Source organism: Pagrus major, chromosome 10 (genome assembly GCF_040436345.1).
Source record: "Pagrus major chromosome 10, Pma_NU_1.0".
Taxonomy (NCBI): Eukaryota; Metazoa; Chordata; class Actinopteri; order Spariformes; family Sparidae; genus Pagrus; species Pagrus major.
Genome location: NC_133224.1, coordinates 13244184 through 13268338, shown reverse-complemented (window position 1 = coordinate 13268338; position 24155 = coordinate 13244184). Strand labels below are relative to the sequence as shown.

General features: G+C 41.8%; 1 protein-coding gene across 1 annotated transcript; it reads right to left on the bottom strand.

The window, feature by feature from the left end:
* On the bottom strand, positions 1-24155 carry frem1a (Fras1 related extracellular matrix 1a). The gene is made up of 36 exons (XM_073475187.1): positions 23913-24155; positions 20222-20316; positions 19821-20131; positions 19235-19431; positions 18448-18771; positions 18242-18350; positions 17853-17984; positions 17246-17590; positions 17020-17162; positions 16410-16606; positions 16230-16320; positions 15964-16131; positions 15666-15874; positions 14591-14684; positions 14209-14461; positions 13846-14043; positions 12367-12552; positions 12092-12288; positions 11774-11984; positions 11415-11559; positions 11187-11328; positions 10842-11037; positions 10464-10728; positions 9840-10257; positions 8392-8593; positions 8167-8311; positions 7953-8082; positions 7782-7854; positions 6682-6834; positions 6245-6444; positions 5226-5273; positions 4911-5111; positions 4593-4724; positions 2701-2816; positions 2436-2521; positions 1-203 (listed from the first exon to the last, which is right to left on the bottom strand). The coding sequence occupies exons 1-36, from the start codon at positions 24153-24155 to the stop codon at positions 1-3; spliced, it is 6558 nt and encodes a 2185-aa protein (XP_073331288.1).

Below are 24155 nucleotides of genomic sequence, written 5' to 3'. Positions count from 1 at the left end.
TCAAGTTTTAACCGAACACACAAAGCGATGACCTCTGCTTGTCTTGCAGTCCCTGATTTGCCACTTTGCCCTCCTCCACACCAGAACACACTTTTTGTTCCCCTTCATTTTGGAGCGAGGGGGTGTCTTCCTCCAGTTAGTGTAGCTGACGGGCTCTCCGCCTGCCCACTCCCAATGTCCTCGGCCCTCTCTGTCGTTCAGGCCTGAAACAAGAGGAAAAGAATCAGTTGGTCACAGTAAAGAAGTTGTACTCATACACAGTCCCACTACAGTGCGTTACAGTGTTGAATATTATAAATTCTCATGTTGACAAATAACTAAATTAAATACTTTTACTCATTACTACTTATTCATTGACATGATCCAAAAGCCACCTGTGAGTTAAAGCAGTATAAACATAACACAACTAATGAGCATTGACGTGGGTCACTCCCTAATAATTCTATCCAACAAGCATCATAGATACTGTTAATACTGACAAGACAGTCAGCCAACTCATGTGGGATGGATTGAATGTGGATGTACATGTACATATGCAGAATATGTACAGACTTGATATTTATCGTCTAGGCTCTGACTGTGTCACTCCCCACGAGGAGACACTGACCTGTGCACAGCAGGGATCGGGGAGTGACGATGACATCTCAGAGTCTACAGGTGGATGTTGGGGTGCAGGTGGAGTTTTTCAAATGTTACATTAACAGCAGCAGTAGCAGCAAGTGATTCATGTCACCTATCATATCACACTGACCTTATAAAGAGGATCAGGTTTCATAAGTGAGGTGGGCTATTTTTGAAATGTTAAGCTTCTGTGCTTCAGTGCTCCACACCGGAGCCCCGCAGGGCTGTGTGCTCAGCCCCTCCTGTTCACACTGTACACTCCCAGACATCAGGAGAACTCTGAAGTATGCAGACATCTGCAAGTCATTTGCTTGGACAAAGTTACTTTTGGTTGAGCTACATGTTTAACAAGGCTTTATGTAAACAAATCCAGCAGATTAGTGTGTTCTGCCATCAGCTGGTAGCCACTCATTGTGTGCTGCTGCCTGTTAATAGTGACAGAAGCGTGGGTAGTTGGATTGATGACACTAGACGGGGGCTCCACTTCCTGATTAAGGTTCCTTGTGGATTATTCAGATTTCAGAACCAGAGAATAAACTTGATATTCACCACATTTCAAATAATGAAGCTCTGTGTAACTAGCACAGTCAATCAAGGGCTTCATTTAATCATTAAAGAGCAGTTATAATCATAAAACATGTGAAAAATATATATAATTCTATGTTTTTTATAGGTATTCAAAATGTATTCTTTAATCATCAGACGAGGAACAATAAATACCAGTCACTCATAAAGGGACAATATGACCATAACAATAATATTAATGAATCAACAGTAATTATAATAATGATTATTAGACTGTTGATCCACTTCTGGTGACCATCTTGGTCCTCTGCACGTCCACTGAATGTATGTTCAGTGTCTGTGACAGAGGCCCTCTCATGGAGTAAAGGCTTGTGTATTTTATATTCAGTTTTGTTCCAGTTGAAGTTAAAGTCTGCCTCTACTGTTGGAGCAGCTGAGAACTGCACATTTCCTCCCAACATCTTTGTCTAAAGTAACATTACACAGATAGTGAAGGTAAAAGCAGAAAACTGTTCATTACTTTGGACAGCTCTCATACAAATGTGTTGAGAGACGCCACCGCAGTGACGGCCACTTGTATAACTCTGTTACTTTGAGAATAAAAGTTGATGGAGCGTCCCTTTAACATGAGAGACTCTGTTTTCCATAACAATTCATTAAAGGAATTTTAAATAATCTCCGAACCAGAATTCTTATTGCTGTCTTGCCTGTAATGAAATGTGATGACTGACCTTTGACCTCAGCTCATCTAATGGGATCCACTCCTAAGTATACATGTGTTCTGGCATTATTTATTCCTTTTTCTGGATGTTGATGTGTGAGGAGCCTTAACACCATACAGTGGTGCTGGGGTCGGGATAGTTTGAGCATTTTTCAAATTTTTCTGTTTGTCCCAGTTGTTTAATATTGTTGTTTCACTTTAATGTTTGTTTGTTGTTCCTTTTTCTCCTCCCCTTGACTTTAAAAAGTGAGAACACACGTGCATCATCCCATCCACACTGGACATTTGCATTACATGAATGCAGAATTTGTACATCTTTTATTTTTCATATTTTTAAAATATTTTTTCTTTTTAATATTTATTATAGTCACTGTTTGTTTATTGTTTATTGTCTTCAATGTATGCACCTTATTCACCTAGACAAATTCCTTGTTGGTGTAAAATCCTTCTTGGCAATAAATCTGTTTCTGATTCTGATTCTGATTCTGATGTTATTTCTGAAAGAAAATAAAAATAATAATAAAAAATGAAGCTGAACGATGTTGCAACAAATGATCCAGATAAATACCTATCCAAAATGGTTTTCTTCCACTAAGGTCCCACAGCCAGTCCATGTCTACTTTAGAGAGAACGCTCGCAAGCGTGCCTTTATATCTGAAATCAAGACGACAAGAGGTAAAGCTGCGTACTCAAAAGAATCATTCATGGTGCATATCATTCTGATGATATAGTTCTTATACATGACAGACAACTAATCAGAAGCATGTGTGTCCATTAAGTCTGTCTCAGTTTCTCAGTTTCTCTTCGAACACGCAGCTCCATGTTAACCTCACCTCTCCCTGCAGGCCCTGTTAGCTGTGCTCCATGTCACCTTGTGCTCCGTGCTGAGGGTGTAACAGTGGCCACGGTGAAAGGTCCAGCCCTGGGGACACGTCTGAGCACTCACCATCTGGGTTTCAGGAGGAAATGGGGACATATGGTGACATTTGTAGGCAAACATGATTGATTACAAATGAGTATTTAGGAAATCTTTAGAGACATCAGTGTTTTGTCTAAGAAAGACAAGAAGTCACTCCAAAAGTATCATCTACAAATTTTTCACATGGAGCTCCACAGGGCTCTATCCTCCATCCACTACTTTTCAGTTTTTTAATCATTCACAAGGACAGTATTGACTTGTATCACTCCTGGTGATCTGCGCCCCTTTACTCTGTTGAAAAACTACATTTTCAACATTCATTTATGAATGTTATTATCCTAGTCAGTGTTTTTTTTATCCGTTTGCTGAAAAAATAAATGTAAAGTATTTAAAGGAACTTAGGGCAGGATTTCTGAAAAAATAAACATGCATTTTAAGTTTTTTAATGCTAATGGGTGATGAAGCGTTCAAAATCAAAAAGAATGAGCCCACCCACGTATCTCTCCATTGCCTTGAACAGGCTGTGTGCTGCATAATGTACTGCAATTCGGTGTCCGAATTTCCCGCGCAGTCCTGCGGACGTGACGTAAGATGACACTGAATGCGTATCCTTGACGGCTTTCGACTTGGATACGTGAAGAAGACAAGCGCGGTGGACCCAAACTAGTGTTTGGGTAGTAATGGATTCTGCTACGGCCAGCAAACGACCCACCACCACACAAAGTCCACTAAAAAGTCATACTAAGAAGAAAACAAAGGTTTTATCAGCAGCATGTCCTGAGTCGAAACGAAATTACGACCAAAGCTGGGCTGGCACCCGGATAAACATCGGATACGTGTTCGACTCATGGAGGCAGCTTCAGCTTGAATTGGGACTGAAAACATGCTGACATGGCTCATTTCCTAGTAACCAGGTAAGAAAACAGTACAGGTCATGTTTAGAGCTTGATTTGAAAATCATATGAGATCACCGAGGACTCGGAGTGACCTAACGTGCAAAGTAGCGTTAGCTGCAAACATGTAACTTAGTCCACCGCTGTGTAACACTGAATAGTTACAGACTGCGCATTTTCCACGGTCCTTTAGTCTGAAACCGAATAGTTAGAAATATGCCCCTTTATATATGGGACCGAAAGCCCAACCTGTTATCCGGGAGGTGACGTTAGCAGCTGGATGTAGCCACAGGCTAACGATTTGTTTGTCTATGTAGCAACATTAGCCGCTAACACACAGCAATCCCGTATCAGAGATGGTATTTCTGTCCCTCACTATGCCGTCTTTGCTTTCGCCTGTGCCTGTCAGACTGCATCAATCGTAACGGTAAATCGCTGTGCTTGTGTGTCGCTACACACAGCGAGCCGGCTGCTTCATGTGTGTAGGGGATAAGGCATCAGCTGCACTGCTGTGAAGAGTTCATGCCTGTTCCCGCACCGGCTTGTCTGCCGCAACGGCCGTTGTGTCACTATTGAGTCTTATTTCTTGATACTGCCCCAAGTCCCTTTAAAAATGTGCTACTTTGGCTCTTATGCAACATGGAATCTGCGAAGAACCTTTTAACTAAAATCAAATAATACATCTATTGGAGGGAAGAGTAGGATGTATTGGAGTGGAAGTATAAAATAGCAAAACAATGGAAGCACAAAACCTCAAAATTGAACTTGAGTAATATTCCTGAGTAAATGTACTTATTTACATCACATCACTGACTCATTTGAAGATGATAGACAGAGGTATTGCCGAGGTCAGACATTTTCTATTCCACAGAGATGCAAAGAAACTAGTGCATGCTAGTAGCAAGTGGAGTACCTGATCAGTTGGTGCCCAGGGTTTCCAGGACACACCGTTGCAGTGAAAGAGCTGATTGGTGGTCTGGTTAAAATGCAGGAGGCCGATCAGTTCTGGCACACAGGGCTTGGGCATGGTGTTGTCAGCTGTGGCCTATGGAGAATTCATTTGGTGTTGCTTTAACTGGAATGTATTATTTTTATCCACAATACTGACCCATAAATCAATAACGAATAAGGAACAGAAAGTTTGGAACTTCTCTTAAAGAAGCCTTCGTGGCTGATCACAGAACTGAAGATCATGGCAAAAGAGAATTACTCTGTACTGACTCTATAGGACCAATAACACACTCACATGTCCTTTAGACTGTGAACTTTTTCCAGGTTTTGAGATCTTTCTTTGATGATGCGACTTGGACCCGGTGAGTCCTGCTGACGCCTGCTGCTGTGCTCCCCTGCTCACCACACGGATGTTTGCCTTTCTGCCCTTCCTCGATGGCGAGGTGTCGTCTTCTACCTGCATCTGCATGATCCCGTGATACTGGAATGAAAGAAACCACATAATTGAAGACGTTTTGGACTTATAAGTTAAATGTATTATTATTATTATTATTTTTAAAAAGGTAACGTTAGTATCGCTGCTGCTGCTGTGTACCGTGTAAACGATGTCTGTCCCGTTGTGAAAAACTGATGAAGGTGCAATCTGAAAAATGAAACAGCACCAGATCAGAGATCATTTTAATCTGTGTGGAGGGTTTTAAGGGCAGAAGTTAAAATAAAAAAAACATAAATAATTAATTATTAGATACTTATTAGTCATAAAATTATATAATAAAATGATTAAGCAAGTGAACAAATTGATAATTATGTAATTTGCACTTGTCACAATAGATATATGTATATATATATATATATATATATATATATATATATATATATATATATATATATATATATATATATATTGCTAATTAAATGAGACAATTCAAATGTAAATGTTACATTTATTTGTGTATTTATTCTTTATTTATAGGCCTATGTTTATATCTATATGTTTACACATTTGTATATTACGTTATTCATCTGTAAATTAATTTATGTACAAGTGAATAACAAAATGTAGTTATTCATTTCTTTATGCAAATATGAAAAACAGAAGATGGAAAGATCTTAATTTTTCATCCAGTGATGAAAGTCCATGATAGCAGTGATAGACAGATGTGTCGGCCAATCACACACCAAGTATTTTTGGCAGGACTGCCCTTTACCAAACAGTGTACAATGACTTCCCAAATGGTTGTGTGGGAGTCCAGTCATCTGGTGGCGTCAGGTGAGCAACAAGTCAAGCTATGTGTAAACTAAAGTATATATCAATCAATAAATAAAATCAATAAATCGATGAAAATAAATGTGTGAATAAAGGAATAATATATTAAAATAAATGTATTTATTAAATATTCATTTAGGCATTTTATTTTATAAGAATATATTATCAAGCATTAAATTATGAAATTATTTATTCAGTCATTTATTTCAGCATTTATTTAAATAATTATGTCTGTATTTATATGTTTTGTTTTGGCCCATGAATCAGAAACAAAGCTGTGACGAAGAGGAACATGTGAGCGTGGATAGAGTCCAATCCAGTACTGATCTTTAAGAACAGGTACTCACAGACTTTGGGTTACCCCTCACTTTGAGTTTCTTCTTTGGGACAGGTCTGGAGACGCTGTCTCCACGGGTCCAGATGACTGAATCTGTGCCGAGGGGCAGTTTCTCTAGTTGGATGGATCCGTGCTGGGGGTACGTGTCTGACCGGATCTCTTTTCCTCCAAGAACAGGAGGCTCCCGATCGTGGGTCAGCTGGCACCCTCCTGTGGTGGATGTGTTTTAACAGTCATTTCTTTTGGCAAATATCAACTCACTGGGTTTTTAATCCGAATAACTGGTGCCATCTTGTGATAAAAAACATGACTGTTTTTAAATTTCTATGCTATGGTAGGATTGTACATCACATACTGTACAGTAATTTGAATGTTTTTCTTTGGTAAGTTTCAATGCAAAAAGAGAGAAAACAAACTTCTCTCAAAAAGAGAGAAGTTTGTTTTTACCTCTTCCTCCCGACTCCCTGATGGTGACCTGAGCCGTGTGGATGCTGCTGATCACCGTGCCCTCAGGGGAGACCAGCAGCACTTCAAACATCTCCTCAGCCTCCTCCAGGTGATCCTGAATGATCTCAGCGTGCCAGCTCCTCTTTGACACTCCTGCACACACACACACAAACATTTTTACACTCTGCCTTGTCTCTGAGGCATACTTCTGTGATTTAGCATTGTACGACATAAAGTTCAGTCACTGGTCAGACGGGACAAAAGCTCATCAGCAGATGACGTTTGGTTCTTCTCACATGACCTGACTGTGGAAGTGTGACTATATGAAAGCATGTGGTTGTATATGGAGGTGGTAACCCTGTCTGGATCAATGTCCTCCTTGATCTTTCTTTGGATGTTTACTGACTCCTGATCAATGACCTTTGACCTCTCCCCAGTGGATGCTGGGAGTGGCTTTAGTCTGCTATTCACAGACAGCTGATGTCTGATTCTGCTGTTCGTTTAGTCTCCTGTCTCCCGGGTGTACCAGCAGAGGAGGTTTTGGACGGTTTGTGGTGACTCCTTGTGAACTGAAGACATCTCACTAGATGTTGACACAGTCCAGCCATGTAAGGAAGTCTCACAGTGGGACTTGGTGGCGCCCATCGGACCTGTTGTCCCTGTATTTATTCCCCTGCCTCACCGCTGTTCCTTTATGTTGTAATGTCAGAGTCAAAATGGAGATACTGGTCTGAGTGAGTGGGTTTTCTGTACACTGTAGTCACAATACCTTTACAAAAACACAGGTGTCACCATCCTCACCCTGTTCACCCAAGAACATGACATGTGGTATTGATTTCTATATGGTATCTATAACAATTAGACAAAAAGGACCTAAATTCAAGAAACCTGCTCTAGCACTAACAAAACATAAAATGAGTAGAATATGTCTTCTTCAACAAATTGTAAAAAATGTTCATCAACAATTACAGAGCCCAAAGTGACGTCTTCTTCAGTCCAAACCTCAGAACTCATTATTCACTGTCATAACTGACCGAGAAAAGCAGCAAAGCCCCACATTTAACAGCACAATACAAGCTTTTTACATTAATGACACATACCTGGATCAAACTGAATGAGGGAAGAAGGGCTTATGAGGAAATCTTTTCCAGCCGTCGCGGTCACCTCTTTTACCTGTGGTACAGAAATATGAAGCAGAAACAGGTCGTATAATCTGCAAGAAAAAGGCCAAGTATCAGGTGACTGATGAGGGAACTGGTTTGAGTACCAACCATCACAGTGATGTATGAAGACTCTGCCAGGTTTCCTCTCCTGATGATGTTCAGTGAGACAGTCCCCTGCTCCTCACACACAGAGTACTCAGGCTGAGACAGCTCCACGCTGGACCAGCTGAACTCAAGTCTGTAAAGACAAGGTCGAGCACAGTGAAGACCACACTTTTACTTCAGATGTGATAAAATCCAGTATTGTTGGTGTTGTTGTTACATGTGAGAGGGTCCAGTGTTCCCTAAAGGATCTGACACTGTGAACTCCAGGCTGTCTGACAGAGACTCCCTGTCAGGGTTGATGATGTAGACAACAGTCCTCTTGTTCAGCTCCATCTGCAAGAAGCGCTGCGGCACAAAAGCACCTGCAGGAGCAAAGGAGAGACATCATTTCTCATTCCAAGCTAAGCTGTGATCTAGATGGAAGCCAAATGTGTTCTCCGACCTGTGGTCATGTTCTCCAGGTAACCAAAGTAAGGCTGGCGAACAATGCAGAATATCAGCTCTTCCTCTCTGCTGTCGCTGTCCTGGGCCTTGAGCTCCCGAGATGACAGGAAGATTCCATATCGTCCGTCGCCTAAAAGCTCAGCTTTCCAAAGAGGAAGCAGCTTCACAACCTCAGGAGGGTATTTATCCAAAGGCTTGATCTGAAATTATACACAGTTTGTTACTAAAAGAGATTGGTTCACATGAAAATCTAATATAAAAAAGAAAGTTGTTTAGACTAATGAAATAATGTGACAGAGCTTATATGATAAACACACATTTAAAAGGTCCAGTGTGGAGGATTTAGGGGCATCTAGCAGTGAGGTTGCAGACTGCAACCAACAAAATAGGTTGTGGAAGCTTACAGAAGATCATTTGTTTGCCTTTGTTTTCTCTGAAGAAGTTTTATTTAACAAGAGTGTTTTGAGCTCTGTTCAGTAAGAACGAGATGGTAACAGTACCGATATTTCAGTGGAAAAGCATGTGGACAGTGGAATGTTAAAGTCCTACTGGGCAAAAATTTAATTTCATCTTTGGCCATGCAAAATGAAGTTTGTAGCAGAAGTTAGCATGTTCAATGGACTACAAGGAACATTATACTGGTTATGACACAGTCTCAATATAATACTGATGCTTCTATATGACCAACATAAGTAAACAAGACCATCAGTGAGACAGTTGGCTGGTTTTATACAGTTATTCTCTCTGCCTGTCACCTGGTCACGTTCCCTGTGAAGTCAGATGAAATTATTAACATCATGCAGACTGGAAACGTTTAACCCTAGCCATTTAAAGGATGCAGAGCCCACAGGAGATTTTTATTTCTGACATCATATTTTGTGATTGTGGCTACTACTGCTAATACTAATTTTGTGACCCAGCTTTGACGTCTGCATCTGACTTTCAGTCTATCTATGCTGCAAAATAGTGATACCAAGAAGCTTCCTTCGGTTCATGTCCAACTGTTTGACTTCCTGGACAGAAAAATGGAGGCTAAGGCCCAGGTCAGGGGTTAAAGTTCATCTTTGCTTTTGTTGTTTAACGGTGGTTGGCAAAATACTTTTCAGTGCATTACTGCTACCTTCTGGTTCGGAGGGTTAAAGTTGATGACATGAGAATTTAGCATTGTCACGTGTGACCAAGTGTCTGCTGTGTAGGAACTCTTCTGAACATTTGATTAAATACATTTCTAGAGGAAAAAGGCAGCTAAAGGTAAAGAGGCATCACACCTGGGTTTCCTAATGTCTTCTCATTGGCTAACAGACTTAGGATCACTGGATTTGAGTTGTGCAGGTGTCAGGGTACATAACACAAGCTCTATCAGGCATGTCCGATTGTGACCTGCTGAGGGTGCTGGGAGAGTCGTGACAAGACTCTAAACACACAAATACACCCTTCATCACATACCTGGATTGTGAAGAACACAGGTGCCGTATGTAAGCGCCCGTCCATCAGAAAACCCTGACTGGTGCTGTCAGAGGCAGTGAAGGCGAACCGGTCGATCTGTGACGGCCCTGCATCATGTTTATATGTTACCTCCAGCTCCTGGATGTTTCTCTGGGTGAAGTTAGAGCCAGCAGTTAGTGTGGCACCACCTAAAAGCAGCCTGCCATACTGCGGAGGCTGGAGAAGGACGAAGGTCAGGGCACTGGGTGGAGTGTCAGGATCAGACATGGCCAGGCAGTCTGGACCCAGGATCATGGAGGAGCCCTGTGGCACTGAGAGGCCCTTGTTGGAGGACAGAGACGGCAGGACGCGATCCACCATCTCCACTGTGATCTCAAAGCTGCCATTTCGGCTGGTCTTACCATTACTGACAACAAACCTGCCGAGGCATACAAGAGACTGGCTGTTAGGTGGTCTGAACACTGATCACTGTAAGGAAAGCATGTTTCAGACTTCAGACTCAACACTTACACACAAAACAATATCAAATCTGTGTTAGGTCGAAAATAAAATGAGAATCTCAGCTGCATTGTGAACTTGAGAAGTTGTAACTTGAACAAGTTTTACATTGGCTTCTACACTCACTGAAAGGTTTCTGTGGGTGTGCTGGCTCTGTTGTCGTGCACGTAAGCCACAACGTTGGCTGCAATGTCCATCTGGCTGAAGGTGGAGATGGCCAGTCCAGGGTGTTTGATGTACTCTATGTGTCCGTGAGGAGGAGGGTTGGTGATGACATACAGCAGCTCCTCAGGCTTGTCCGTGTGGTCGGTTGCTAACAGCACGTCTGTTGTGAGAACCACGCGGTCCCCACGGCTGACGTTCACTGGCTTCACAAAGACGGCAATATTTCCTGAAAAAACATGGAGGAGGAGCGGTTTAAAGATTAAATCTGTGTGAAGTGACACGGGGAGACACGACGTGGCCTGGCACTCACAACGTGTCTGCTGGAGAATGTAAGAGTACCTTTCTCTAGATCTTTGACTGAGATGTGGAAGTGCTGCGGCGGTGATTGATTCTTCCCATCCAACAAGTGGAAGACAAAGAAGTCCTGTGTTTTAGCACTGTTCACGCCCGTGTGCACGTAGCGCAGAAGGTTCATGTCCACCTTCTCCTGCGTGCAGTTTCTCCCCGCTGTCAGTGTCACCCAGTCTTGACCCTCCTGAGACAGGACCAGTCACAGTAAGGAACACAACACCTCCCAGAGTCACCCCAGTGCTTACAGAGACAGTCTACTGTAGTCCAAAATGACACAGCCTCACTGACATGAGTTATAATGTATGGCTTTAAATTCTGTGGCACTGCACCAACCTTCAGCTGAAGTATCCCTTGTGCAGGAACACTCTCGAATATGTACATGACCTCTGAAGAAGGAGTGTCACTGTCCTGTGCTAACAGTGTGACGCTGGATATAAGCCTGGCCTCTCCCAGCTCCACCTCCAGCCCATTGTTCCTGAAGGACAGAAGATGGAGACAAGGTTCACGTTTAACTTCCTCATTCAGTTGTGTGATGAACTGTCATGAAGGTGTCAGTCAGACCTGATGACGCGAGGCTCCTCGTCATTCACCGGCACCACTTTAACCATCACTTGTCTGTGGAGGTGGTGCCTGCTGTCAGTCAGCTGGATGGTAAAACTGTCCTCCGTGTTCTCTGAGTCATCGTGCACGTACATTAGATCCATACCTGGGTGTGTGGTTTTAGAAGATCAGTGTTCATGCACATCTTGGATTTCTATGTCATTCCGTCAGGTAGGAAATATCCATCAGAATGCACTTGTACTTATAAACAATGTGGAATTCAAAGGATGACAATGACTAAACATAAATAAATAACATTCTAGTACAGTATAGGACTAATTAAAAAATGTCTGCCAAACTGAACACTGATGTAAAATTACCATTTGTAAGATCTGTCATTGTGAAGTCGACCACCGGGGACTGAGCACCGGCCTCCCGTCTCCTGGCAGCCGGCTTTTCACCGCTGTGGTTGACGATGCTGCCGTGCTGCGGGGCTTTGACCACGCTGAAGCGCAGGATGTTCTTGGGGACATCCAGATCCATGGCATGTAAAACTGACGAGTCCAGCTGCTTCATTTCTCCTTCTCGGACCTCATCACAGAAGGACATCAGTGAGTATGGACCATGTCTTGTGAGCAGAATCTGATGGGAACGTTTCATTTTGGCCCTCAGAGGTGAAACTGACCGTTAAAACTTACTGTGATGTTGCGGGCCACAAACTCTGGGATCTCATCGTTAGTCGGGTTAATGATAATGTAGAAGGGGACATGGGCAGAGCTGTGTTTGCCGTCTGATACACAGAGCATGAACTGGTCAGCTGTGGGCTCCATCCTCTGGTGTCTGGACTGAACGTAGTTCACATGACCATCAATGATGTCTCTGTATGAAAAGGAGGCTAGGAACAAGGAAGAAATTATAGATGATATTTTGGTTTCATCTATCTGATAATAATAGTGTCTATCATAATGCTTACCTATGCTTATGCCCGTGTTGCTTTTCTCAAAGCCAGGACTGGGCAGGACATTTTCAATGTAGCCAAACTGTGGCGGAGAAATCAGACTGATCACCAGCTCGTCCAGGACCGTGTCCACGTCAGAGGCCTTCAGGTGAGATGCAGTTATCGGGGCAGTCCCACCCTCATCCACCATGAAGATGTCTCCTACAGACAAGACATTAGAAATCCTTTGACGAATACAGGTACAGGCGTCAGACTCACAGTGTTTGTATATTGGCGGCAGGCCAAATTAAATTACTTCAACCTTTAAATTCTTTTCAGTTCATGCATTTCAGCGTGAGTGATTCTAGTTTTGAAAATGGCGGTTGTGTGTGTAAAATGTGTGTAATTTGCTTTGGTTAAGAGATCCTCCAATGTACACGCAAGATCAGCATATGAACTTTTTTTGTTTCATATAAAATATCTCCAGCCTGATCCTTTAAAAGTGATCCTCAGTAAGGTTAAGTCCAAGAACAAAAATTATTATTATTTATTATGAAGTGCAGGCAACATCAAGAATGACCTGGCTGCCTTTCATACCTACAGCAGAAGAAAAGCAGCATTATCATATCGGTGTGTCCATCTGGTGAATTTAACTATAATATCAACACTTATATGATGCTTTTTTGTCCAAAACAAGAAGCTAACCGAGGTTGACTGTGGTGACAGCTGTGTAGAAGTCTATAGAAGATGATGAAGAAACACATTAAAACCCAACATATCTGTGTCGTATGACTTCTGTTGAAGAAATGCCTCTAGAAAATGAAAGAACACACTTCAGAGAGGAGGTCAACCACAGATTTTTTTATCGACACGTTGTTCTTTCATCAAATTTCTGTAGCAAAGCCTCCTGTTTGTGCTTCTGTTTGCAGTGTGAAGTCCAGTTGCAGTCCCATCAGCAGATATCTGCCTCGTTTGATTACAATATGATAAGCTCTGTCAATAATTTGGAAAAAAAAAAAATCAGGTGTTAACCTGCTCTCTGAAGGCTGAGGCATTTCTTCATCAGAAGTCATACAATGTAGATATGTTGGGTTTTAGTGTGTTTCTCAATCATCTCCCATTGACTTCAGCACAGCTGTCACCATAGTCTGGCCCCAAAGCGAGATTCAGTGATGTAATGACTCTTCCTTCATTTTTAGGTTCTTTAAGATAACCCAGGAACTGGTACACCTAAATGATGCTCAACAACAATTAATCATTTAAATTACAACTGTTTTCCTTCTATCACATGCCAGTATTTCTGTACTGAAAAGGCATATTACAATGATGGAGGGAAATGTTAAACCGACCCAGACAGTCCTGAGAAGAGTCCTAATGAACACATTCAGTGAAAACACCTGGAGGTCGACCCTGAGTAAGTACAAAGTGGTGAGTTACTTCTTTCCATTTGTAAGTGAAGCTCCGGCTCAGAGCTGCTTCTCTGGACACCAGCTGACTGCTTTAGAAATGGCCCACCTGTTGTAAGTGAGGGTGGCTGGCTGTCGACCGGGAACACTGTGATGTGGAGGTCGTACACAGGCAGGCTGTGCTGAGCCGTGCCTCTGGTCCTGCTGGGTTTTCCTCCATCACAGCATGCAGCAGACTTTTCCGTGTCTCCATCAGAAATAACAAAGGTGATGGTGTCACGGCGAGGAGTGAGTCCAATCTCCAGCCCTGAACCACAGTTATATACAAAGCATTTAGAGACGGTCCAAACTGTACTCTACTGTCCTCTCTCTGTGTAACAGCAGACTTTTTTTATATTTGTATCAATCTCGTTGGGGAAATTCAATGTGTGGCTATACAGAACATCTTTAAACACTTCAGCCTGAAGCCCACCTGTGTGTTTGTAGGCGATGATCCCTGCAGTGATGTCGGCCTGGATGAAGCGATCGACGATGACACCGCTCCGGAGAACCACACCATGATACGGCTGCCGGGCGATCAGGAAGGTCAGGGTGCTGTTGTCGCTGTCTGCATCGGTGGCGTAGATAAACTCTGCTGTGATGACTATTTCCTGTCCCTCTGCACAGCTGAGAACCGGCTTCAAACCAGGAACCAACACCGGGACCTCGTCATTGACGGGTTTCACCTGGAGATGACATGAAACAATGAATGGTTCATTTGATTTTCTGACGGCAAAGAAGGATCAAGAGTGGACAGCATTCAGACAGTGCATTCCTAAAGGAAGTCCATTATTTTGTCAGATGAGAAGAATCACCTTCACTTGCAGGACAAAACTGACTGGATTGGTGCCATCTGTCGCAGTCAATTCAATGCTGTCCTCTACAGTCTCTGAGCTGTCGTGACTGTACCTGAATGACAAATGACAGACAGAATTAAGATGTGCTCATTGATGAAATAAACAATCTGACGATGTGGAACATGCAGATGAGAGAATCTGATTACTCAGCTTCCTGCCACCATCTTTCTTCAAAACACTTCAGACACTTGGCAACTATCAGAATCATCTATTATGCGATTGTTCTTATGAACACACAGAGATAAACTGATATTGGGATTTTCCACCTGGTGTATGATTATGGGAGATGGTAATATTCTTAATGTGGGACCTGAGCTCACATCAAGGTCTTCTTTCAAACACTTGATTAGATGATTGTGGTCTTTTACATTGATTTTTACAATCACTACTTTCATCAATAACTTCTTTATTTGTGTACTTAATGAACTAATGATTTTACTTTAAAGTGGTCCTAGTCTTTCTTTAACTTTCTTTGTGGCCCCTTTGGAGCAGAACTCCACAACAAGCTAAACTACACACACAAGTTTGACATAATGTGACTTTATTAAAAAGGTCCCATATTGCAGAATATGACATTTCCTGTCTTTTTTAATATGAAGCAGGTCTAGGTTCTATATAAATACTGTTAAAGTATCAAAACTTCAATCCACAGAGAAATGTTCAGTACGTTTTAACCAGCTATCAGCTATATTCTGCCCTCTAGTGGTCATGTGGTTAGTTTTGTTGACTGTCAGAGAGCAGTATGTCTGGTCCTCTGCTTTTTGTTGAGGCTGTAGACGTGGTGTTGTACTGACCTGCATTTTAAAGGTGTTTCCATAAAGAAAAAAGAAAAAGCAAACGCAAACACCTATTATGTAGTGTTGTTAAGATGCAAAATGATACTAGGATCCAAGTCCCCTTAATTTACTGAGTGAGCGGCCATGTATTAAATGATTTTTAAATCAGGTTTTTTTTCCCCCATTCATATTCAGAGCGTACTATTTAGGCGTAAATACCACATGAAATGGAGAAACAGTGAAGCAGGATATCTGACCTAACTTTAAGGCTTTTCAGGTCTTGCACAGTGAAAACATGGCCTGGTTTGAGCAGGAGGCTGCCAAGCTGCAGAGCTCCATGCTGTGGGTCCCTCTGAAGCTCCACCTGCAGGACTTCTTCCATGGAGTCCACGTCTGACAGCAGTAGGTGCTCAGGGCCAAGCCAGCACTCCCCTCCCTCATCTACAGTCAGAGGGTTGGTAATGACCTGCAACAGAACAGATCAACACTTTTTCTATATATCCACATATCCACAAGGAAGGAATTAGTTAAGAATGATACAATTGTATTTTCCACCTGTGGTGGCTGGTTGTCCACTGGCACCACAGTGATGTTGAAGCAGATGCCAGTGACTGTTTTGCCCAGGTGGTTGGTCACAGAGAGGATCATTTGGATATACTGAGGGTAAGGGCCGATGTCCATGATGGGAGGCATGAAGGCGACTTTCATGAAGTTCACTGCATGCTGGACGCAAACCAAAAGGAAAACAATGGATATGTTGTGGATAAGCCAGTCTCATGGACCCATAATGTATTCCTGAATAAAAAAATAGAAAGAATCACCTGTGTGAAGAGCCTCAGGACTGGTGCATTGGAGTCTTTGGTGAATTTGGGTATGCTGTCGACTAAGAACAACCTCCCAGCGTCCGGACCGCTGCTCAGGAGGACGACAACACATTATTCAGACGGACTGTTCCACTGTTTGGTGTCCACTGTGCTTTCTGAAGGTGAGGACATACTAACCTATGAGGACCGGTGTAGAAAGGTGGAGTGGTGACTGTGAATGTGAGCTCACTGTCTGGAGACTCCTGGTCTACAAAGTGAAGCTGTTGTCGTGTTATATGGAGCACTTCTGTTTCTTTGATCACAAGACATCGGCTGGACCCAGGGACCTCTTTAGGTGGTTGGTCTGGAACAGGCTCTATGTGAACCATCAACACCTGCACCACAAGGACACCAACATAGATCAGATAGCAATTACAGTTCTGTGTTGACATTTGTCAAGTAGAACAATGAAACTACAACAGATGTTTCTCCCATTGATTCTCCCTTTTTGTTTTAGCTAGCTACCTTCAGTCAGTTAGTCTATCGGTCTTCCACCACTTTGGTTCATATCATTTTTTCATTTTATTTCATACTTCTGGATGGATTTTCATGAAATATGTTACAGACATATGTGGCCTGCAGATGTAAACCTCACTGTACTCGAAAAAGCCAACTAGTGTAAACCTGTGTAGACGCTTAGAGGATTTGATAATGATCACTCAGAATAAATTGAAATGGTGTCTTCTCATCTTGTCCTGTAGTGACTCACTAAACAACAGTATTTTCAGGATGTGTTGTTGTTACCCACTTGAGTCTCAGACAGGTTGGGGGGGTCGTGGAAATCCGACAGCACCACCTCAAAGGAGTCATCGAACACCTCATTTCCTAGATGTCGATAGTAAACCATGGACTGAGACAGGTCTTTCTGCAGAAAGTGTCTGACAGGATAACCTGGATTCAAACCAACAGAAACATGATTTGGTTAAAAACAAAACTGAGCTCCATGTTGGACAAAATAAAAGATAAAGTCTGACCTGTGAGCCCCGGTCCTGGGATTTTCATGACCTCTCCTGCCTGTGGGGGGCGGGTGATGTTAAAGAGGATGTAGTCATCGCTGGAGTCCATGTCTGAGGCCTGGAGGATGGAGCCTCTCAGTAAAGCCATCTGGCCCTCTGACACCTCTAGCAGCATGTTGGTGATGAGGAACGGAGGGCTGTCGTCCTTCGGCAGGATCTTGATGGGGAACTTGTGTCGGGTCTGATGGTGGCCGTCAGTGATCCGGAAGATGATGAAGTCTTTGGTGGAGTCGCTGTCGTCGTGGTGATAACGAACCACGCCTGCTTTGATGTCATTAATGGTGAACATGAAGCCCTTTCCACCTGGATTTGACAGTAACAATCAAAAACAAAAGTCATATTTCAAAAAAGCATTGTTTCTTCTTTTAATATACTGTGAAAGTTTGCATTTTGTTGTAGGACCCTGTGATCTAGAATGCTAAAATAAATCAACCTTGATCCAGCTCATAATGGATTTACATATTTGCAGTAAAGCCACGCAGATTTAACCTAAAATGTTTTATTATAGCTTAAAATGACTAAAACAGAGGTAAGCAGACAGAGTGTGTGGTTGTTGTGTCAGTACCTCTGACAGTGAGCCGTCCGTGCTGCAGGCCGTCCACAGTGATGATACGAACAGCGTTCAGGTTGTCGTTGTCCACGAGCTGGAGCTGCTCCCACGTGATTGGCCGGGACTGACCCTCTAACAGACTGAGACCTGGGAGACAGATTGTTCATAGAGGGAAATATTTTGCTAAGTACCCAGTATATGCCAAGTCTCTTTCTGAAGGATACCAACAACATCAGAGAGTCAGATCTCTGGTGTAACTATGCATGTATTTATGCACCAGACATAACTGTTATCTCATGGGATAGTTAACAATTAACAGACACATTAAAATATTAGCATTCATGTGTCTTGCATTTCTCTGCTTTTTGGTTTTTGTGCATTGTAGTGTGGTGATGATAGCATACCCATGTTCCAAGACACTCTGGGTGCATTCGTATCTGCGTTCCTCACAGACACATGAACAGTCATTGATTGGCTCTTCTCAAAGAAAAAATCATGAACCTCAAATTCCACCTGTATGGGAAGATTACAAAGAGCTTCATAAACCACTGACAACACCAAACTAACTGTGTAATGTTCTGACTGTACAAAGTCAAAGAAGGCGTGCTACCTGGTAAGTTCGGCGCTGGCTGTGTGAGGAGTTTGGAGGTTGATACCCGATGAGCATGTCATTGAGGTCGAGCCAGCTAAAGGAGGAGACTGGGCGAGTGTGGTCGGACAGATGGGTGATGAAACCGTCTGCAGGGGGTTTGGTGATGTTGAAAACCAAAAGCTGTTTGAGAGTTTCCTCGTCCTCAGCGTCTAGTGTAGCAGTGGAGAGTGGCGTGAGGATGAACTGGTCCACCTCCAGGATAAACATGGACATGAAGGACGGTTTGGGAGGCTGGTTTGGCATTGCACCGATTATCCGCACTGGAATCCAGGCCTGCTCAGACTGCACAGAGAAAACACAATGACCAGCATTTCCAGGTAGTTTTTGTCTATTTAGCATCTCTTTTTTTTAAATCTGGGCAGAGGTATGATGTCCATCTTTGAAGATTTGGGTCTCTTATGGAGTTTATTTAGTGTTAAAATAAAGTCAATAAAAGAGCAAAAAAACAGGTCAAGACAGGCTAATTAAATAAAACAGATGAGTAAATAATCAAATAATATCTACAACAGTATCTGATCACCTAAACTAATACTCACAATTAAAGTCCAGTATTATGTGCTGCTATCCAGTACATGTTATAGCTCAAACTCAAAACTACTCAACAACAGGCCAGTAGTGGTCAAATATACTGCTGTAGCACTCATTAGTACCATGTCTTGATACAGTATTCTCATGTAAAATGACAGTGACAGGTAGTAAAAAACAAAGAAATACAAAGTTGTTAGCATTAACACGGACAGATGACCTGATATATGCTGCCACTCCGGGTGTCCTTAAGGTCCAGTCTGATTGCGATGTAGTCTACGTCTGGCGATGGAGGGTCTATGTGCTGATACCTCAGCCCCGTCATTAGGAAGTCATCACAGGGAATTTTGGTAAACTTCAGCAGCTTCAGACCCTTCAGGCAGTCCTCAGATTTACACATCGCTCTGGCTTTATTATCTAAAAAGTTACACAAGCATGGAGAGATTCACTTTTTGTATTCTTGTTTTACTTATTGAGTGTGACATCTAGATAATGTCATCCTTCTGTCACTAAAAGGACACTGCATTTTCATATCAACTCATCAGAATGTTGAATTAATAAACAGAGGAAGTATCTGCTGCTCTACCACCAGACTACAGAGCAGCTTCACTCCTCATGAATGAATGAATGGTTTATTTTTCTGACTTCATGATTATTTTTGATTCATCTGTATAGTCTAATTTTTGTTGTGTTTGTGTCTGGCTTAGGGAATATACAACAGAAATGTCATTTGATAATTTTGTGGTGCATAATGACAGTTAAATTAATCTTTAATCAGCTCTCAGCCACACATTTCCATAGTTTACCTAGCTGCTGACGTAAGTGGATAAAGCTCTCTGGCTCATCCCCTCTCTTCATGGCTTTCTCGGGCTCTCCGGTGACCAGTTGGCCGTGGGCTGGCAGGTGGGTGTCGTGGCCACTCAGATGGATGCTACACTCCAGGCTAGACCTCCTCTCATAGTGGAAGGACAGCACATTACCATCCACGACATCAGAGAGACCATAGAACTCAGGAACCTCCAGGGATTTGGGCCCCAGCTTTATGATGCTGCATTCAGGTTCCATAATGTCCACATGGAGAGAAAACACCTCCGTGTGTGTCTCTGTCTCTGTGAACCTGGTCAGAAAAGCACAAGACGATCATGCTCCCACAGGGAAAAAAGGAAATAAGCAGATTTCCCATTTGAAGTACATGCAGCTGTTGCACCTGTACAGTCGAAGCTTGACAGTGTCCTCCTTTAACAATGGACAGCCGTTGTGGACGTACTTCACCTCATCAGCCAGATAGTGGCAGTCAAATACCTGAACAAGTCAAGGGAGAGATCTTCATAATCAAACACAATGAGTGAGTTAGAATCACCTGAGCATTGTCCAGCTTACCTGATATGTGCTAAACATTACATAATAGTGGTGACTGTTAAAATGTAGTGCAACTGTGCTACAAGTATCCACCCGTTTCCTGGGGAGGTTACTGTGGAAACGATTTTGGGTGATACGTGTGGTGCTCAGTGGAACTAGTGTTAGTGTTAGAGCCATTTTGTGAATTACACATAAGGTGATAAATAATTTACATGTGTTGGATTTATCCTTTATATACCGTATTTGAGGTTATAAGAGTGCCTATTAGTTAATAACAGCTGCTCTCTTCTTATTGGCTGAGACGTGCGTAACGTGATGTATGCGTAATTGGTTCAGTTATGATTATGGAGGCGAGGAGAGCACACTAGTTTTTGACCGTGCTGTCGTGCTAATTGTGCTAATGATTATTGCCTGATTTTGGATTGCTACACAGTTTTTATTATTTGTTGTAACTTGAAGAAAGGTTTCAATAAACCCTCGTGAGAAAGAAGAACTGTGGAGTTTTTGTGGCAGAAGACACGCGTCAACTACATGCTTGCGCTCCATAATTTTAGTGTGTGTTTAAAAAGTAAAAAGAGACGGAGCCACACTTACAGTTAGTATCATCATAACTGACACACCAGCAGCACTTCAAAGGCTTTAGCAGTGTGAGCTAAGTGGGCTAAGCAATAATAATAGTGCTGTTAGTATTAACTAAATAAACTGAATATTTAATACTAACATTAGCCACCAAAAACTTTAAACCAAGTAAAGGTTGAAGCAGAACAACACCTGAGTGTTTTAAATTGAGTTAGGGTGCACTGCGTTAACTTTTGGTTTAACTTTTAATGTGTAAGAAGAAGAATCTGATATTAATTAAGTCTAGCTTTAAAACTTCAGCATGTAGTGGTTTTATAGTAGTTTCCATTATATTCTGACTAGAAGCCAAAATCAGATTTTCAGTTAATCCTGATCAAAACTAGTTCACTGTCACGTCTGTGTCTAGGCATGAAGAAACCACGTAGTAACAAAGACCAGATATAAGATCAGATTTAAACTACATTCAGTTTATCTGCAAAGGAACTAATAAATACCAAATCAAGAACTAACGGAAAGCTTCATTTAATTCAGAGGTCAGATGAACATGATGTGTCTCATTTGTCCACAGGGAAGAATACAATTCCATATATTTGGAGAATAAAGTTTCCAACAATAAATGAAGAATGTGTCATAATGGAGCTTTTCATTTGAAGGAAATCTCTATTTTCCCTGTAATCAGGACTAAATTACACAGTTGTTTCCAAGACACTTACCAGGAAATGACAGACCTGTAAATGATGTTTTTGCTGGAATGGTTATTATGATGAATGATGTGAGAACAGACAACTAAATAACTACTTACCAGTCTCATGTAGTTCCAACATACTACAACTATGAAGCCACACACTGACCAAGAACTGTTTCTGATGAACTGGTGCTAAATTGACCAAAAACTAATTATTATGATCCTTATTGCATACATAAACTGGGCTTGCAGTGAGAACTTGGATCAGTGGGCATGCGGTATGTCATGAAATTAGATTTAAAGTCAGTTGGAAATGAAATGAATTGAACTGTGTGGTGTAAGTGGCTTGAATGTTTCCAACTTAACTAAAAACTGCTCAGGTATGTGAAAGGTGTAAATGATGTGTGGGCTTATCAATGGCAAAGGGAATGTTTCAAGTTTATTTTTTTAGATTTTGTCTGCTTTAAGCATGAACAACAGCTCATCCTGGACATTCAGCAGGTGACTGTATCTGTCAGCACAGTCATTAGAAAGGAGACGGCCTGTCTGACTGGGAAACAAAGGAGAAAGTATGGAAGGCCACCTTTTCTTCCCCAAAAATACCTTTTCTTTTCTTGACTGAATGCTAGGCTGCTCAGAAAATGAAAATAGATGTCCAGGCCACATGTGTATAAAATAAAAGTCAGCAGTAGAAGTCCTAAACATGGCTTTTCACACTACACATGACCTAACCTAAACCCAGTGGACACAAAGCCTTTCTTTTCACGATCATATCACAAAGGTTTAGTCTTGACAGTAATGTATTTTGTAGGAGACCGGGTTATCCATCTGTTTTCCTATTAATACTCAATCAGTTTTATTAATGAACTGTTTCACTCTCCTGGCAGCAAAAGTGCAATGAACTCAGATCACTTGATATAAATTAGGAAAAGATTGTGTACTTGATTAAATATTGAAAAAAATGTAAATGCTAATTTGAAGCCTGAGATTAGATGTGTTGTTTCATTATTTCACCAAAATCACAATCAACCAAATAAATAGGATGAAACATAGAAAGAACATAAAACAAAAATAATGCAGAAATGACATTTCTACCAACACATATTTGCGTAAAGCTTATTAGAAGTATATAAATGCATTTTGTAGATGGGAATTATGACTTCATAAAAGGTGGAAAAAACTTTTGCCAGGATAATATTCCTAAGTTTCCTAAATTTTTATTAAAATTGTGACACGGGTCGAGAAGAAATGCTTTTCCAGGTGATTTCTTTTTTTTTTTGGTGTTTGTTGTTGTAATACTCATTTTGGCCACAAGTGCAGGACTACCCCATGCTCTAAACAGGCCCAAAAGTACTCATGTTTTCTTCCATGAGAGTTTTAAAGATGCAGTATGTAAGAACTTTAGTGAAAAAAAAAATCCACTAAAATGATCAACAAATTGTGAAGAAATAACAGTTTGGCGATTGCGTTGTCTATGTATTGGGTTGCATAGATATCTACTGATGTTAAGTTAGTCCAGCTAGACCGGGCCCATCCCGGTCCAAAGCTCCTGTGCTATATGTTTTGAGTCAGACAGCAGGCCAATTCTTACATACTGCACCTTTAATTTCTCTCTGCACTCCAAACACAACATACATATATTGTGTGTTAGCATGTAATATAATATTGTCATGCCTTTCCTGAGCAGAAATGTATTTTGTTGGAGAAATTAAAACTCACTTGGAAGAAAATATGATATTTTTTTCTTGATGGTCCACTTGTTTGACAGACAGAATTGTAAATGTAATGGAATGTAATGTCTTTTCACCTGTTCTTAGGTCATACACACAGGAAAGACATTTAGAAAATCTATCACCAGAATTCTCTCTCTTGCCTCTCTGGGCCTCCACACAGGGTTTTCCATTCACCTCTGTATTTCTTGTTATCAATTTCATCTTTAAATCATTGACTCCTGACAATTTCATTTGTTTTCGTCAGGTGTCATGTGCTTTGGTGGTGCTAGAGGTCCATACATCATACACTGAGGCGTACAGCTGTGGGATCTTTCAGGCTAGTTACATTTTGTAGTAACATAAGCTGGAAATGGTGAAAAATAAATCAGAGCTTACAACCCAGCACCAAGCTCTTGTCATCATTACATCAACACTGATAATATATGACATAGTTTCCTACATGTTAGCTGTCAAACAGTGCTATGGGAGCATGACTACTTGGTTTTACTCTGCATGGTTAAGTGCCTTCTGTGGTTTTCATGAGGAGAGGATCTTTCCATTACCTGAGGCAGGAGTTTTCCCACTCGCTGAGTGATGGGCTCATTTAGCACCACCTCCACCTTGCATGCATCCTTCTGACGGGGAATATGGAATTGCAGGTCACCCTCCTGGAGGTAGGTCGACTGCCCTCGTTTCACCTTTAAACCCTTATTGACTTTCACAAGGGAACAGTGTGATGAATGGGTCATTGCCAGCAGAAGCACTGAAAACAAGGCCCAGGCCAGTGTTTGACCCCGTGAACCCAT